The sequence below is a fragment of the Staurois parvus genome, unplaced genomic scaffold, assembly GCF_062004578.1.
Source record: "Staurois parvus isolate SC_StPar_1 unplaced genomic scaffold, SC_StPar_1.0 ptg000874l, whole genome shotgun sequence".
Classification (NCBI taxonomy): Eukaryota; Metazoa; Chordata; class Amphibia; order Anura; family Ranidae; genus Staurois; species Staurois parvus.
The window spans coordinates 107,413-124,296 of record NW_028318670.1 but is presented as its reverse complement, the minus strand read 5'-3'; the positions used below and the strand labels follow the sequence as shown (position 1 = coordinate 124,296).

Sequence of the window (16,884 nt, the reverse complement as noted above, 5' to 3'; positions counted from 1 at the left end):
GGGGTTCCCCAGGGCGTGGAATCTAAGCCCCAGTCTGCTTGTTCACCAGGGCCCGATGGTGGGGATGGACTTGGAGAAGGCTGGGACCAGGTCGCGGCCCCCAGGTACACCCAGCTGAGGTAGAGGAGACCGCCAGCAGAAACGGGGTGCAATGCGACTTCCACGTACAGGATTGGGGGAGCCTGAAGTGGAGAGAGAGCGTCCCCTTATAACTCCTGCTCGGAGCCCCTGAAGGTAAGAGCAGGGGCGCAGAGCCAGGAGGGGCAGGGATGCAGTGTGGGTCTTGCAGCCGTCAGCAGGTAACTGGGGACCCAGGAGGTCCGGGCACAAGCTAGGTGTGGATGCAGCGGCGTAGGTGCAGCGGTGAAAGGATCTAGGAGCTGACAAAATGCCGGTCAGGTGCAGGTGCAGGCAGAGCAATACAGCAGAGTCAGGCAGGCCGGGTCGGTAACTAGCGGGCAGATTAGTACACAAGGAGCAGGCAGGAGAATGGTCAGGGATAGCCGGGGTCGGTGCAGGCGGAGTTCATTCACAGGCGGGTATACAGAATGCAGGTATCAGGATCAGATCAGGAAATATATGCAGGGATGTATTTAGACCAGAAGGCAATGATTACGATTCACAGCGGGTTTAAATATCCCGCCAGACATGACAGGTGCGCTACTGCGCATGCGCGAGCCTGCCGCGCTACCACGCATGCGCAGCGGCACGCTCCCACGCCTGCGCACTCGCACCCCTCATCACTGAGGTTCTCCATCTGATATAACGGAGGTCCTCCATCCCCCATAACTTAGGTTCTCAATCCACCATAACTGAGGTCCTCTATCCCTCATAATTGAGGCTCTCCATCCCACATAACTGAGCTCCTCCATCCCCCATAACCGAGCTCCTCCATCCCCCATAACCAAGCTCCTCCATCCCCCATAACCGAGGTCCAACATCCCACATAACCAAGGTCCTCCATCCTACAGAACAGAAGTCCTCAATCCTACAGAACGGAGGTCCTCCATCCTACAGAACTGCTCTACTTCATCCCTCATCACTGAGGTTCTCCATCTGATATAACGGACAGTGGCGGACTGACAACTTATGGGGCCCCCGGGCAATAGGGGATCATGGGGCCCGTGTCCTTGCCCAAACTCAAAAAAGCCTATGAAAAAGGTACCAGGGACATCTCATAGGGCCCCCTACTGACCCTGGGCCCTCGGGCAGTGCCCGAGTTTCCAAATGGTCAGTCCGCCCCTGATAACGGAGGTCCTCCATCCCCCATAACTGAGCTCTTAAGTCCCCCATAACTGAGCTCCTCCATCCCTCATAACTGAGGTCCTCCATCCTACAGAACTGAGCTACTTCATCCCTCATCACTGAGGTTCTCCATCTGATATAACGGAGGTCCTCCATCCCCCATAACTTAGGTTCTCAATCCACCATAACTGAGGTCCTCTATCCCTCATAACCGAGGTCCAACATCCCTCATAACCGAAGTCCTCCATCCTACAGAACGGAGGTCCTCCATCCCCCTTAACTGAGCTCCCCCATAACTGAGGTTCTCCATCCCCCATAACTGAGCTCCCCCATAACTAAGGTTCTCCATCCCCCATTAACAGAGGCTCTCCATCCCCCATAACTAAGGTTCTCCATCCCCCATAACAGAGGTTCTCCATGTGGCGGAACCGTTCCGCCTGGGCTTCCTCGTGCGGAGCAGTGCGTCTCACCCAATGGTCCTCATTTCCGGCAAGTCTTCCAGCATTCTCCCAAGGTAGGTATTATAGCCAGAACTTTGTGTAGGGTGAAACTGACAATCTTTATTAAACACAGCTCAGTATATACAACTTCACCCCACCCCCACCAGACAGACTGGCACCAGGTTTTCCCCACCCACAACAAACCATACAATACAACAATACCTAGGAACTCTATAGAAGTGAAAGACTACAAGGTCACATTTTCCTAAACAAACAGTGTAGAATGTCTGTGAAACATGTCCAGCTTTACAAAGGGGATAAAAACCAGAACAGAAAGGGCAAAATGGTATCACAAAGGGACAATTCGTCACACTCCATCCCCCATAACTGAGGTTCTCCATCCCCCGTAACTGAGGTCCCCCATCCCCCCTAACAGAGGTCCTCCATCCCCCCTAACAGAGGTTCTCCATCCCCCATAACTAAGGTTCTCCATCCCCTATAACAAAGGTTCTCCATCCCCCATAACTGAGCTCCCCCATAACTAAGGTACTCCATCCCCTATAACAGAGGTTCTCCATCCCCCATAACTGAGCTCCCCCATAACTAAGGTACTCCATCCCCTATAACAGAGGCTCTCCATCCCCCATAACTGAGCTCCCCCATAACTAAGGTTCTCCATCCCCTATAACAGAGGTTCTCCATCCCCCATAACTGAGCTCACCCATAACTAAGGTTCTCCATCCCCTATAACAGAGGTTCTCCATCCCCCATAACTGAGCTCCTCCATCCCCCATAACTGAGCTCCTCCATCCCCCATAACAGAGGCTCTCCATCCCCCATAATGGAGCTCCTCCATCTCCGTTATTAGATTTGTTGCCCTTCTCTGGACTCTCTCCAGTTCCAGTACCTCCTTCCTGAGGATTGGTGACCAGCACTGCACAGCAGATACAACTGAAGCAGAGTTGTGTAAAGTAGTAGTTTCATCTCCGGAGGTAGTCCCCTTTGTAATGCAAGCTAATAGTCCTAGGACCCCCAGATCCTTTCCTATCCTTCATTCCTCCAGAAGTTCTCTTGCACCTCTTTCATCGGGATTTCTCTCTATGAAGAGCAGGGGAGATCAGACTACATCGCAGGAGGGACCTAAACAGAAATGGTATGCCCCCTCCCTCCTAGCAGAGTAGGTCAGATAGAACTTTGATGTCTTTGGTGATTTTCTTTTGAGGATTTTTTTTTTGTACATGACATGTATCCGGGTTCTCAGCCACATTGTGAGATCTCTAAGAGGCTGCAAAATATCATTCTGTTTTTGAGACATTTCCCGTCTCTAACCTGTCTCAACAGCAGTGTGTTTTCTCTGATGCCTGGCAAAACTGGACTGTTCTGTAAAACTTTTCCCGCACATGCGGCATGTATACAGCTTCTCTCCCGTGTGGCATCTCTGGTGTTTAGCGAGATCCGATTAATATACAAAACATTTCCCGCACTCGCTGCAGGGATATGGCTTTGCCGCTGAGTGAAATCTCTGATGTCTGGAAAGATAGGACTTATTATAAAAACATTTCCCGCACTTAGGACAGGAATATCGCTTCTCCCCGTGTGAGATCTCTGATGTGCAGAAAGTTTTGACTTCTGTGAATGACTTCTTCTTTGACTTGTTTGTATGAATCATTTGATGCCTCATAAGTTGGGAATGCCACACAAAACATTTCCCACACTCTGTGCAGGAGTATGGCTTCTCTCCCATGTGGGATCTCAGATGTTTCACAAGAGCTGCTTTCACTGGGAAACATTTCTCACACTCGTTACAGGAGAACGACTTCTTCCCCACGTGGGAGGTTAGATGTCCGACCAGTGCCGCTTTATATGGGTAACATTTCCATCACTCGGGGCAGGGATACGGCTTCTCTTCTTTGTGAAGCGTTAGATGTCTGACAAGAGTTGCTTTGTGTGAACAACATTTCCCGCACACAGGACAGGAAAATGACTTCGGTCTGTGAGATAACTTGTGTGAACTTAAACCCGATTTATTGATAAAACATTTCCCGCACTCAGGACAGGAATGAGACTTCACACCCGTGTGGGTTATATGATGTCTGACAAGCTGTGATTTGTTTACAAAACATTTCCCGCACTCAGGACAGGAATGTGGCTTCTTCCCTGTGTGAGATCTTACATGCATAGTGAGATCAGTTTTAAAACGGAAACATTTCCCGCACTCAGGGCAGGAATACAACTTCTCCCCCGTGTGAGATCTTTTATGCCTACTGAGATTGGATTTAAAACAGAAATATTTCCCGCACTCAGGGCAGGAGAACCTCTTCTCTGGTGGAAGGCCGGCCCGGTCCCGCACAGTCTGAGATTCCTCAGGATACCAGGAATCCGATGGTCCATCTACACTGAGTGGTGCCGGTTGGACATTGGAGGGAGCCGGGTTTTCTCCTGGACTATACTGTGTGATGTCCTCATCTTCTACTTTCCAGTCTGGAGACAAAGTGAGACAATCCTCGGAGGTTTTCCTCATCTCCCGGCCATGGACTAAAAGAAAAAGAAAAAGAGGATTACTAGACAGGAGCTGATTGGTTCCCCAAACCAGAATGACAGAGAGAGATCCAATGAGAACTTTATCATCTGGACCAATCAGTGAGCAGTATGGATGGAGGAATGGATTTAGTGTTCATGACCCACCTGTGCTGATCTCTGTAGGAGTGTCCTCCTCTATAAATGTCCCCGTTATTCCATCCTCCTCCATAGACTGCTGATCATCCCTCACATACGCCTCTTCTTCTTCTGATTTCACCTCAACTTTTATATCTGTCAGATCTTCACCCTAAACCAAGAGAAGGAGAGAAAATATCATCTTGTAAGGTCTATAGATCTTCTCCATGATCTCACTCCATTTTCTAGACGCTCCGTCCCACCTACCTGATGATGGTGAGGGATGGTGTGATCTTCCTGTGTGGAATCCCGGGAATACAGAGGATGGGGACATCTCTCTGGTGGGTTCCCATGACTGGATCCATCTACCTTATCTTCTACTTTCCAGTCTGGAGACAAAGTGAGACAATCCTCTGAGGTTTTCATCTTCCGGCCATGGACTAAAATACAAAGACAAAGACGATTACTAGACAGGAGCCCCACCAGAGGTCAGAGAGTGAGGATGGGGGGAGGACAACCAAGAGGAAGACTGGACTCATCCTGAAGACTATATATATTAAAGTAATTTGGTGCAGCGCTAAATGGTAATACACTTTAATATACACAATGACATGCCATTTCAAACATATGTGGATACGTGGTATCACCTTAAGGTGATTAATAGTGATATAATTAGTTCAATATGATTGTGTGGATCATGAAGAGATCACAATTCCAAGTGTGTGGACGTCCTGATCCGGGAGTGACAACAGGTGCAAGCCAAACGAATGGATAAAAAACGCACTCACCAGATGTGCGTTTAAAATGCACAATAATTAATCCTGCGTCACCAGGCTATAGATAGGTCATCAGGTCTCGGGTCAGGCTACCATACGAATCCCCATCCAAGCTCCACAGAAAAGGTCACCAGAAACTGCTACCAGGTATCACCATCAGGGTCATCTTTCCTCCAAATGGGCACTGTGAATGATGACACTCACACAGAGTGCCCAATAAGAGACCACATAGTGTGATATTGCTTAAGGTACCTTTTATTCAAGGATAATGGGTGTAATGGTAAATTTCAAATTCTCAAAAAAGTTCCAAAAAGTTACTGACCATGTATTCAGGATAGGCTGTGGTTAGATGTCCAGTTGCTGCAGCTCCCTGACGCATTTCGTGCAATGCACGTAGTCATAGGGATAAGGGCTTACAGCATGGGCATCTATAGTGGTAGTATTTATATCCTGCAGTGGCAGATTAGGCTTGAAGCGCCCGCCATCTTGCTGGCTATCGGCGCATGCGCAGATCGTCGGCGCCATCTTGCCGACTTACGGCGCATGCGCGGGTCATCGGCGCCATTTTGTCGTGGATCGCATATGCGATCTCTAATAAGAAAACAGTCTCCCTTAGTGCGGCGCCATTTTACCGGTGGTAATAGGGAATACTGAAGAACTGCCTAATTCATCATCATGAATTGTGCATATATTGTGATGGGGAACGGGTCTCTATGCAAAATATATTAGGAATAGGGACCTCTATAGGATCGTGGGGGTCATGAGGTATTAATTATGATCCCTTATGTGCACGTTAATGTGCGGAACCCACCCTATTACACATAAATATAGATCATGGTCATATTATACATTATGTGTAATTAGATAAATATATAAATCCACGACCTATTGTTTCCCATTAAAATGTTGAAAATAAAGATATAAATATAAATAGCACGATTATTGAAATAAAAATTAATATAAATAAAATGCAAATACATGGTCAGATAAAAATATACATAAAAATACAATCACCAAATATATAAAACTGAAATACAAGGTCAGGAAATAAAACATCAGGTTAAAAATACACAATCCGGACAAAAATACAAGATACAAATTAATAAAAATGGTAAGAGACAATAAAAACAATAAAAGCGATGATGAGGAATGTTCAATATTAGCGCCAAATACCACTTATTGGATACGGTGATGTCATAAAAGTTAGATAATCATTAATCATTATCGATTATAATTAAAATATAGTAAATCAGATACAGGTGGATGGAAAAGAATAAATACTATTGTATGTCTTACTCACCCTAGCTATTATCCAAAAAGCAGTTTAGATCAAAATCTATATTCAATCCTCTGGGGTGTAGGGAGCCTAATTCGTAGATCCATCTCGATTCGAGCTGTGACACTGCTCGTCTTTTATTTGTTCCTCGCCAATGGGCGTTGATAATACCTATGCCCATAAATCTGAGAGACGATGGATCTTTATTATGATGGATCTTGTAGTGATGCGACAGGGAATGCTCCCTATACCCCTTTTTTATGTTATTAACATGCTCCTTTAGTCTGTCCCTAAGGTGCCTAGTAGTGCATCCAACATATTGAAGGTTGCATGGACACTGGAGCAAGTACACTACGAATCTGCTTGTACAAGTAATAAAATCCTCAATAACATGATGTTTGTCCCTTGTTGTAGATATAAAGTAATTACTTTTATTCGTATGCTTACTACATCGACAGATAACACATTTTTTGCAAGGATAAAATCCTTTTAGGTTAGTAATCATAGTAATGCTCTTAGGAGGATCTACTATATTGGGGGCAATTTTATTTCTAAGTGATGTCGCTTTCCGGAAAATAATTTTCGGTTTCTCCGGCAATACAGTACTCAGAATTGGGTCAGACTTCAAAATCTTCCAGTTATTGTTGATAATACTGGCTTTTTGTATTGTGCGGAATAGTTAGTGATGAAAGGACATATCCACTTTGGTTTTTGTTTAGAAATGTTATTCAACATCAGCTTTCTGTCAGATTTTCCTATGATGTCAATGGTATAATCAAGGGTGGATTCATCATACCCTTTTTCAACAAACATATCTTTAATGATTACTGCTTGCTTATAATATGCGTCTATATTAGTACAATTGCGCTTGATTCTGGAAAACTGCCCCTTTGGAATATTGTGTAACCAAACGGGGTGGTGGCAGCTGTCTATTGAAATAAAACCATTTCTATCTGTTGGTTTAAAGTAAGTCTCTATTTTACCATTGTGATTTATTAACACCAGATCTAAGAAATTGACACTAACTTGACTGTATTCAAACGTGAGCGTAATATTTAAAGAGTTAAAAGAGTTTAAAAGAGTTTTTATTTTATTACATCCTGAAGACTGCCATCCTTGGGCTATTGGCTCCTCCCCCATCCTGAAGACTGCCATCATTGGGCTATTGGCTCCTCCCCCATCCTGACTCTGAAGACCACTATCATTGGGGTATTGGCTCCTCCCCCATCCTGAAGACCACTATCATTGGGGTATTGGCTCCTCCCCTATCCTGGCCCTGGAGGCCACCATCATTGGGGTATTGGCTCCTCCCTCCATCCTGAAGACCACCATCATTGGGGTATTGGCTCCTCCCCCATCCTGACCCTGAAGACCACCATCTCCCGGCCATAGACTAAAATACAAAAACAAAGGTTGTGTTTAGATATGAACTGAGGACTATGTCACCTACAACACGGAGTGCAGGGGTCAGGAGTATGCAACGTACAGCATGAAGATTGTAGGGGGTGAGGACTATGTAACACACAAGTGACGGCACCCTGTACAGTATAACAGTCAGAATGTGAAAATGTACAACATAGCGCATAGTATCCACAGATCAGGAGTATGAAACATACAACAGAACATATAAAGCGCAGGGGTCAGTATTATGTAACATATAACAATGTGTATATAGTGCAGAGGTGAGAAGTATGTGACACACAACATCATTTATAGATTGCAGGTTGTCAAGAGTATATAATATATAACAATGTGTATAGAATGCAGGGGCTGGGAGTATGGAACATGCAACAATGTATGGAGTGCAAGGGTCAGGAGTATATAACAATGTGTATAGAGTGCAGGGGCTGGGAGTATGGAACATGCAACAATGTATGGAGTGCAGGTAGTCAAAAGTACACCATATTGCCCAAAGAATAGGGCCCGCCCTCCCAATCCTTGGATTCAGGTGTTGCAATCCCCTCCATATATATATCCTGTATATACCTCCATACACACTATATTGCTCCAAGTATTACCCCCAATCTTTGGGTTCAGATGTTCCAATCCCCTCCATATCATGCAATTCAGGTGTCCCCATCCCTTCCATATCATGCGATTCAGGTGTCCCCATCCCCTCCATATCATGTGATTCAGGTGTTCCCATCCCCTCCATATCATGCCAATCAGGTGTCCCCATCCCTTCCATATCATGCGATTCAGGTGTCCCCATCCCCTCCATATCATGTGATTCAGGTGTTCCCATCCCCTCCCAATCATGCGATTCAGGTGTTCCAATCCCCTCCATATTATGTGATTCAGGTGTTCCAATCCCCTCCATATCATGTGATTCAGGTGTTCCAATCCCCTCCATGGTCACAGGTGTATACAATCAAGCCCCTAGGCATGCAGACTGCTTCTACAAACATTGGTGAAAGAATGGGTCGTTCTCAGGAGCTCAGTGACTCCAAGCATGGCCACCTGGGCAATAAGTCCATCGGTGACATTTCCTGGCTACTAAATATTCCACTCAACTGTTAGTGGGATTATAACAAAGTGGAAGCAACTGGGAACAACAGCAACTCAGCCACCAAGTGGTAGGCCACGTCAAATGACAGAGCGGGGTCAGCACATGCTGAAGTGCGCCGAAGTCGCCAACAGTCTGCAGAGTCAATAGCTATAGACCTCCAAACTTGGTGTGGCCTTCAGATGAGCCCAACAACAGTGTGGAGAGAGCTTCATGGAAGAGGTTTCCATGGCCGAGCAGCTTTATCCAAGCATTCCATCACCAAATGCAATGCAAAGCGTCAGATGCTGTGGTGTAAAGCACGCTGCCACTGGACTCTAGAGCAGTGGAGACGTGTTCTCTGGAGTGACCAATCATGCTCCTCTGTCTGGCAATCCGATGGGCGTGTCTGGGTTTGGTGGTGGCCAGGAGAACGATATTTGCCTGACTGCATTGTGCCAAGTGTAAAGTTTGGTGGAGGGGGGATTATGGTGTGGGGTCGTTTTTCAGGCGTGGGCTTGGCCCCCTAGTTCCAGTGAAGGGAACTCTTAGGTGACATTTTGGACAATTTCATGCTCCCAACTTTGTGGGAAGAGTTTGGGGATGGCCCCTTCCTGTTCCAACATGACTGCCCACCAGTGCACAAAGCAAAGTCCATAAAGACATGGAGGAGCCAGTTTGGGGTGGAGGAACTTGACTGGCCTGCACAGAGTCCTGACCTCAACCCCATAGAACACCTTTGGGATGAATTAGAGCGGAGACCGCGAGCCAGGCTTCCTCCCCCAAAATCAGTGCCTGACCTGACAAATGTGCTTCTGGAAGAATGGTCCAACCTTCCCATAGACACCCTCCTAAACCTTGTGGACGGCCTTCCCATAAAAGTTGAAGCTGTTATAGCTGCAAAGATGCGGGGCCCACTCAATATTGAACCCTACGGACTAAGACTGGGGGGCCATTAAAAGGTCATGTGCGTGAAAAGGCTGGCCAACTCAATATTGAACCCTACGGACTAAGACTGGGAGACCATTAAAGGTCATGTGTGTGGGAAGGGCGGGGCCAACTCAATATTGAACCCTACGGACTAAGACTGGGGGGCCATTAAAGGTCATGTGTGTGGAAAGGACTGCAGTCCGATACTTGGGGCAATACAGGGTATATAATATATAACAATGTGTATAGAATGCAGGGGCTGGGAGTATGTAACATACAACATACAGTGAGGAACAGAACTATTTGAACACCCTGCGATTTTGCAATTTCTCCCACTTAGAAATCATGGAGGGGTCTGACATTCACATTGTAGGTGCATTCCCACTCAGAGACAGAATTCAGGAAATCACATTGTATGATTTGTAAAGAATTTATTTGTCTTGCACTGCTGAACATAAGTATTTGAACACCTAAGAAACAGCAAGAATTCTGGCTCTCAAAGACCTGTTATTGTGCCTTTAAAAAGTCCACCTCTACTCCACTCATTAATCTAACTTAGTAGTACCTGTCTGAGCTCTTTAAAGACACCTGTCCACCCCACAGTCAGTCAGACGCCAACTACTACCATGGGCAAGACAAAGAGCTGTCAAAAGACACCAGAGACAAAATTGTGGACCTCCACAAGGCTGGAAAGGGCTACGGGGCAATTGCCAAGCAGCTTGGTGAAAATAGATCAACTGTTGGAGCAATTGTTAGAAAATGGAAGAGGCTAAAGATGACTGTCAGTCTCCCTCGGACTGGAGCTCCATGCCAGATCTCACCTCGTGGGGTATCACTGATGATAAGAAAGGTGAGGAATCAGCCCAGAACTACAAGGGAGGAGCTGGTCAATGACATGAAGCGAGCTGGGACCACAGTTCCAAAGGTCACTGTCGGTAGAACACTACGCCGTCATGGTTTCAGATCATGCATTGTACGGAAGGTTCCCCTGCTCAAGTCATCACATGTCCAGGCCCGTCTGAAGTCTGCCAATGACCATCTGGATGATCCAGAGGAGGCATGGGCGAAAGTCATGTGGTCAGATGAGACCAAAGAAGAACTTTTTGGTCTAAACTTCACTCATCGTGTTTGGAGGAAAAAGAAGGATGAGTTGCATCCCAAGAACACCATCCCTACTGTGAAGCATGGGGGTGGTAACATCATACTTTGGGGGTGCTTTTCTGTGAAGGGGACAGGACGACTGCACTGTATTAAGGAGAGGATGAATGTGGCCATTTATTGTGAGATTTTGAGCAACAACCTCCTTCCCTCAGTCAGAGCATTGAAGATGGGTCGTGACTGGGTCTTCCAACATGACAACGACCCGAAGCACACAGCCAGGATAACGAAGGAGTGGCTCCGTAAGAAGCATATCAAGGTTCTGGAGTGGCCTAGCCAGTCTCCAGACCTAAATCCAATAGAACATCTTTGGAGGGAGCTGAAACTCTGTGTTGCTCAGCGACAGCTCCGAAACCTGACAGATCTAGAGGAGATCTGTGTGAAGGAGTGGGCCAAAATCCCTGTTGCAGTGTGTGCAAACCTGGTCAAGAACTACAGGAAACGTTTGATCTCTGTAATTACAAACAAAGGCTTCTGTACCAAATATTAACACTGATTTTCTCAGGTGTTCTAATACTTATGTTCCTCACTGTAACGTATGGAGCACAAGGGTCAGGAGTATGGAAAGTAATGACCCGATCATTTCCGGACAGCAGAAAAAAAAAATATCTCCACAATCATTATTGGCAATTAAAAGAGAAATAAAAAAGTAGATCGCAGGTTTACTTTATGGAAATGGAAGAAACTAGTAAAGGTGGAATACATATTTTCATTTCTCCGAGAGATACAGGAAGTCTTTCACCTAAGGGTTATACAGCCGCCTACAGGAGAATTGAACACTGGCAAGCAAAGAATCTGTAGGCCATCCTAAGATAACTCCTCCCACTATGGCCATCCTAGGATAACTCCTCCCACTACCAGCATGCCTCAGGTCTTCTACTAGTGTCCTATATAAAGCTCTGCACCTCTTATCTTCTCTCATTCGAGACTTCTCATTTCTAGATTTGCAGTTTCCTGCATGGTCATCCTCAGCCTGGCCTTTGGAGTACCGCTTACAGGCCACCCTGGACTGGACATGGCTGGCCTGGAAATCATCTTCAAGCATTGGGTTCTATGGAAGTTCTCTGCGGATTGCTTTCCAGGTTTCTAGCCCTTGGCGTTGCCTTAGCCTTTGCCCTTTCTCTGAAGGCTCGGTCAGTGGGTCTGGTGGGAGTTACCTGAACTATTTAGATTGCTGGGCACCTCGTTCTCACTAGTTTGGCCATAGAAGGAGTAATTCTGAGGAACTAAGTGCTGATATCATCCGCAAGAGTAATATGTGCTCATGATCTCTTTTCTGCCATACAGTACGGAGAAAGCTGCTGCTCCTGCTTGAAAAGAGTCATGTGGAGCTCGATCTGTTCCTGCAGCCCACCTACCGTGACTTTGATGACCTCCGGTCATGTCCTACAAGCTGTCTGGGTTCACCTTGTCTTTTGCCCTGAGCCTATACGTTGCCTCATCCATGTCTAAATCTTGACATGGGGGACCATCTTGCTTTACCAGGTGCCCTCAGCCCTCCCTTGCTTGTCTTCTGACAGTTCTGAGGTCCCCAACCTGAAATCATGGTATTCTCTAGAGTCAGAATCTGTTCCATGCTCGGAGTCCTCAATCTGTCGGGTGATACTTCTGAGCCTTGGATCTGTTCAGCAAAGGTTTTGTAGGATCTGGCAGAGTCCTTCCTTAACATGACACTTACCATTCCAGCAAGAGGATGCACTTGTAAGGTCCAAACTAGGAAGCAGTTAGAAGTCCATTTTGTAGCTCTATAGTAAATGGTGCAGCGCTAACTAATACAAATAACTAAACATATAATATATTAAAATAATAAAGTGCTATAAATGTGATAACACAAATAAAAGTGAACAACACTGGTGTAAGGGTCACCTTGATGACCTAAATTGGTGATAAACACACAGAATATCCAATAAATAAACTCGTGTTAAGTGTCCTTATTCGTACTCAAAAAAACCTATAAACCAAACACTTATAAGTCCACAAATCACAAATATTTAGTGTTCTCAAAACCATGCAATATGTGATAAGTGATAGCTTCGTGTAAGTGCCAGCACACTTTAAATCCACTCCAGCTGCAGTGCCTCCTCACCTCCTATACTTGACCCCAAAGGGCCAAACAAGCATTCAGGATCACTCTGGATCCTTTACATCACCAGCTGATCACTCTCCAGAAAGCCAAGGATTATAAACGATCTCCTGTTCCTCCTCCAATACTTCCTCCTCTGCCCTTAATCAGGTGCTCTGTGGGGTGTATTACTCACAATACCAGTGAGTAATAAAAAAGATCCTCCATAGTGTAGTACATAATGCAGTCTTTTTATTAAAAATTAAAGAAGTACACTCACATGAACATGCAGTCCCTTCCTCCTGCTGTGTGTGGGTATGCTGCATCCATGTGGTATTTCCTGGGTGTACTAGGTGTGCTAAGGAGGCGTCCTCCACCGGAAGTGCGTCACTCGTATCGGAAACTGCGTGTCGGCGTACCTACGCGTTATGTCACGTGGTCTCGTGACTTCTTAGGGGTGTGATTTATGGACTTAGAAGTGTTTGGTTTATAGGTTTTTTTGAGAATGAATAAGGACACTTAACACGAGTTTATTTATTGGATATTCTGTGTGTTTATCACCAATTTAGGTCATCAAGGTGACCCTTACACCAGTGTTGTTCACTTTTATTTGTGTTATCACATTTATAGCACTTTATTATTTTAATATATTATATATGTTTAGTTATTTGTATTAGTTAGTGCTGCACCATTTACTATAGTACTTTTTATTTGGTTGATTGGTTATTACTATAGGGTGTTGACTGCTATTAAGTAGGGTTTATTTCCATATCAGCGCAGGAGGATTTTTTTCAGCTTTTTCTTCCATTTTGTGGCTCTGTTCTTTCTGGCAGGTCTTGATCTTCTCCCAACTCTGGCTGTTAAACCCAGATTCTGAGGGACAGGGACATCTGATCTCTACAATGCCAGGAGTTTCTCCATAGGATGGATTCTCACTTTTCTAAAGCTGGGTCTGGACCAGCGTCTGACTGAACACTATCAGGGGTCAAGGTTCTGCCCTTTATTCTCTGTTTCTTTGCCCGTTGGCCTCTCACTCGCTGATTAAGACATTCGTACAGAGGGTCTTCCATGTAGCTGCCACCCCCCGTTTCTCAGTGATTTTTTGGGATCTGAACTTGGCACTTGAGAATCCATCATTTGAACCCAATAGATACATTCCTCTCCCTATTCTCATCTACAAGGTGGTTTTCGTTGTAGGCCATCGCCTCTGCTGGGAGGGGTGGGGGATGTCAGAACTGCTGGCTTCATCTTGCAAGGAACCTATGGTGCTGAAGCCCAGGAGTTCCTTCATGCCTGAAGTAGTTTCTGCCTTTCATCCCAACCTGGATATTGTTCTTCTGTCCATCTCTCCAGCACCAGTTCATAAACAAATTGACCCTCGTCTGAATTTGTTTTGAGCTGTGAGTGTCTGAATCTCGGCCACTGCTTCTTTCAGGAAAACTCTGCACATCGGGTCTCCAGTTCCACCATCTTTAGTTGTCTCAGGCAGACCATCATCCAAGCCTATATACTCAAGGATTGGGTTCCATCTTTAACTGTCCAGGCGCACTCTGCTGGATCTAGAAGCGCTTCTTGGACTTTATGGCATCGAGAAGCTATTTCCAAGATTTACAAGTTGGATTTCTGCTCCCATGTTCTCCAAGTTCTACCAGGTGGATGTTGTAGCCTCACCCAAAGCCAAATACAAGTAGAGGTATTTAAGGCCGCTCTTTGAGCTGCAGGCAGTTTTCAGTTCCGTCTTGCTTCTTTCTTGGCCCTGCTAGCATTTGTTTGCCGTGTTTCTCATCCCTCGGCTGCACTGCTATTGGACTTCCTGAAGGTCGAAACTTCCTGCGTCCCTCAAGAGGCGAGTATGAAAACAAGATTTTTGTACACCCGTTAAAATCCTTTTCTATTGGGGGACACGGGTCCCTCCCCTCCGTGTTTAGGATTATACTTTGGGTATTGCATTGCTACAAAACTGAGGCATGCTGGTAGTGGTCATCCTGGGCTGGCCTGTAAGCTTTTTTAATTGCCAACGATGAAACTTCCTGTAGGGGGATGGGGCAAGATAAACCAAAGATTTAAGGGTTCCTGTGTTCCTCAATGGATTACAAGAACATTATTTTACATCAAGTATGAAGACACTATTTTAGCTTCTGTAAAAAAAATAATGAAACAATTTTGTGCCAGCAGTATGGGTGGAGGAATGGATTTAGTGTTCATGACCCACCTGTGCTGATCTCTGTAGGAGTGTCCTCCTCTATAAATGTCCCCGTTATTCCATCCTCCTCCATAGACTGCTGATCATCCCTCACATACGCCTCTTCTTCTTCTGATTTCACCTCAAATTCTATATCGATTGGATCTCCACTCTACATCAAGAGAAGGAGAGAAAATATCATCTGTAAGATAGAAGATTTATTATTGTGACATCACATAGAAAATCCGCACATTGTCTCCATGAGTCCATGTTCTAGACTCTCTGTCCCACCAACCTTGTAATAGTGAGGGATGGTGTGACCTTTCTGTGTGGAATCCCGGGAATACAGAGGACGGGGACATCTCTCTGGTGGGTTCCCATGACTGGATTCATCTACCTGATGATGGTGAGGGATGGTGTGACCTTCCTGTGTGGAATCCCGGGAATACAGAGGACGGGGACATCTCTTTGGTGGGTTCCCATGACTGGATCCATCTGTAGGAAACACACACACTGACTGAATCCATTGTTTCTATGTGTTTATCAGATGATGGGGGATCTAGGTGGACCCTCCGTACTGCTCTCTTCTTTCCAATAAAGTCTCCTCTTACCCGGTGATGTGAGGGGCGGCTGATTGTCCATCATGACGTCCTTGTAGAGGTCCTTGTGTCCTTCTAAATACTCCCACTCCTCCATGGAGAAATAGACAGTGACACCCTGACACCTTATAGGAACCTGACACACACAATGATACAGTCACCATCCAGACACATCCCTTGTCTGTTACTGGAGAATGTCCCAGAATTCCCGGCACCGCTCACCTCTCCTGTCAGCAGCTCCATCATCTTCTTGGTGACTTCTAGAATCTTCTCCATGTTGGGTCTCTCAGGGTTTAGGGAGTCACATGGAGGCACTGTGATGGTCATATAATCACCTGACTTCAGAAGAGGAAATCTCTGTATTAGGGAACCAATAGGAACATCATGTTAGACTCCCAGAATCCTCCTCACCTCTCTGGTCAGGTCTGTGTTTTATTAAGAGAGATGAGATTGATGTCATGTGACCTCCCAGAATCCTCCTCACCTCTCCGGTCAGGTCTGTGTTTTATTAATAGAGATGAGATTGATGTCATGTGACCTCCCAGAATCCTCCTCACCTCTCCGGTCAGCAGATAGATGATCTCCAGGGTGAGGTTTAGTATCCTCTCAGTCATGTGACTCCGGTCCTCCTCCATCTTCATTGGTCATGTGATCTATACAGGTTTCCTGTAGACCAATAATTGATAACAGAGAATGATCTGGACTGTACTGGTTGTACAATATTAGGATGGGGGGGAGGGGGGATAATATGAGGGTCTCTATCATGTAAGAACGGCCCCCAGTGGGATTACACACAGAGGAACATTCAGTTTAGGGTTTGCTGTGCATTGTGATCCAGGAGTCAATATTAGTTTAGCTCGATGGGTTTTCTATGTAAGGTCCGTAGTTCTGGATCCACCAACAAAGAAAGCCAATAAATATTCTCTGTCTACATACGCCATTAGAAATAAAAGTGGTATAATCCATCAGTATAGACTGAGGAGGTGAGAAGGTAATTGGTGGGAAAGGTGACACCTCCACAAGGAGGAGAATGTTCCGGCCCCGGAAGTGGGGGAATGTTCTACCCCTGAAGGAGT

The 16,884-nt window shown here is 45.7% G+C and overlaps 2 protein-coding genes across 5 annotated transcripts in view; both read right to left on the bottom strand.

The window, feature by feature from the left end:
* The window catches only part of LOC149443106 (uncharacterized), an 85,504-nt gene that overhangs the window by 31,601 nt on the left and 37,019 nt on the right, over positions 1–16,884 (bottom strand). The window lies entirely within an intron of this gene.
* Positions 1,780–16,474, bottom strand: LOC149443108 (uncharacterized). 2 transcript variants are annotated; one of them, XM_089655875.1, is made up of 8 exons: positions 16,366–16,474; positions 16,031–16,165; positions 15,821–15,944; positions 15,505–15,704; positions 15,240–15,381; positions 4,608–4,780; positions 4,371–4,512; positions 1,780–4,220 (listed from the first exon to the last, which is right to left on the bottom strand). In XM_089655875.1, exons 1-8 carry the CDS (start codon positions 16,447–16,449, stop codon positions 3,565–3,567), a joined length of 1,656 nt encoding a protein of 551 aa, XP_089512001.1. In that variant the 5' UTR covers positions 16,450–16,474; the 3' UTR covers positions 1,780–3,564. The 2 variants fall into 2 exon arrangements, with proteins under 2 accessions (XP_089512001.1, XP_089512002.1); XM_089655876.1 differs by having other exon boundaries at positions 16,293–16,470.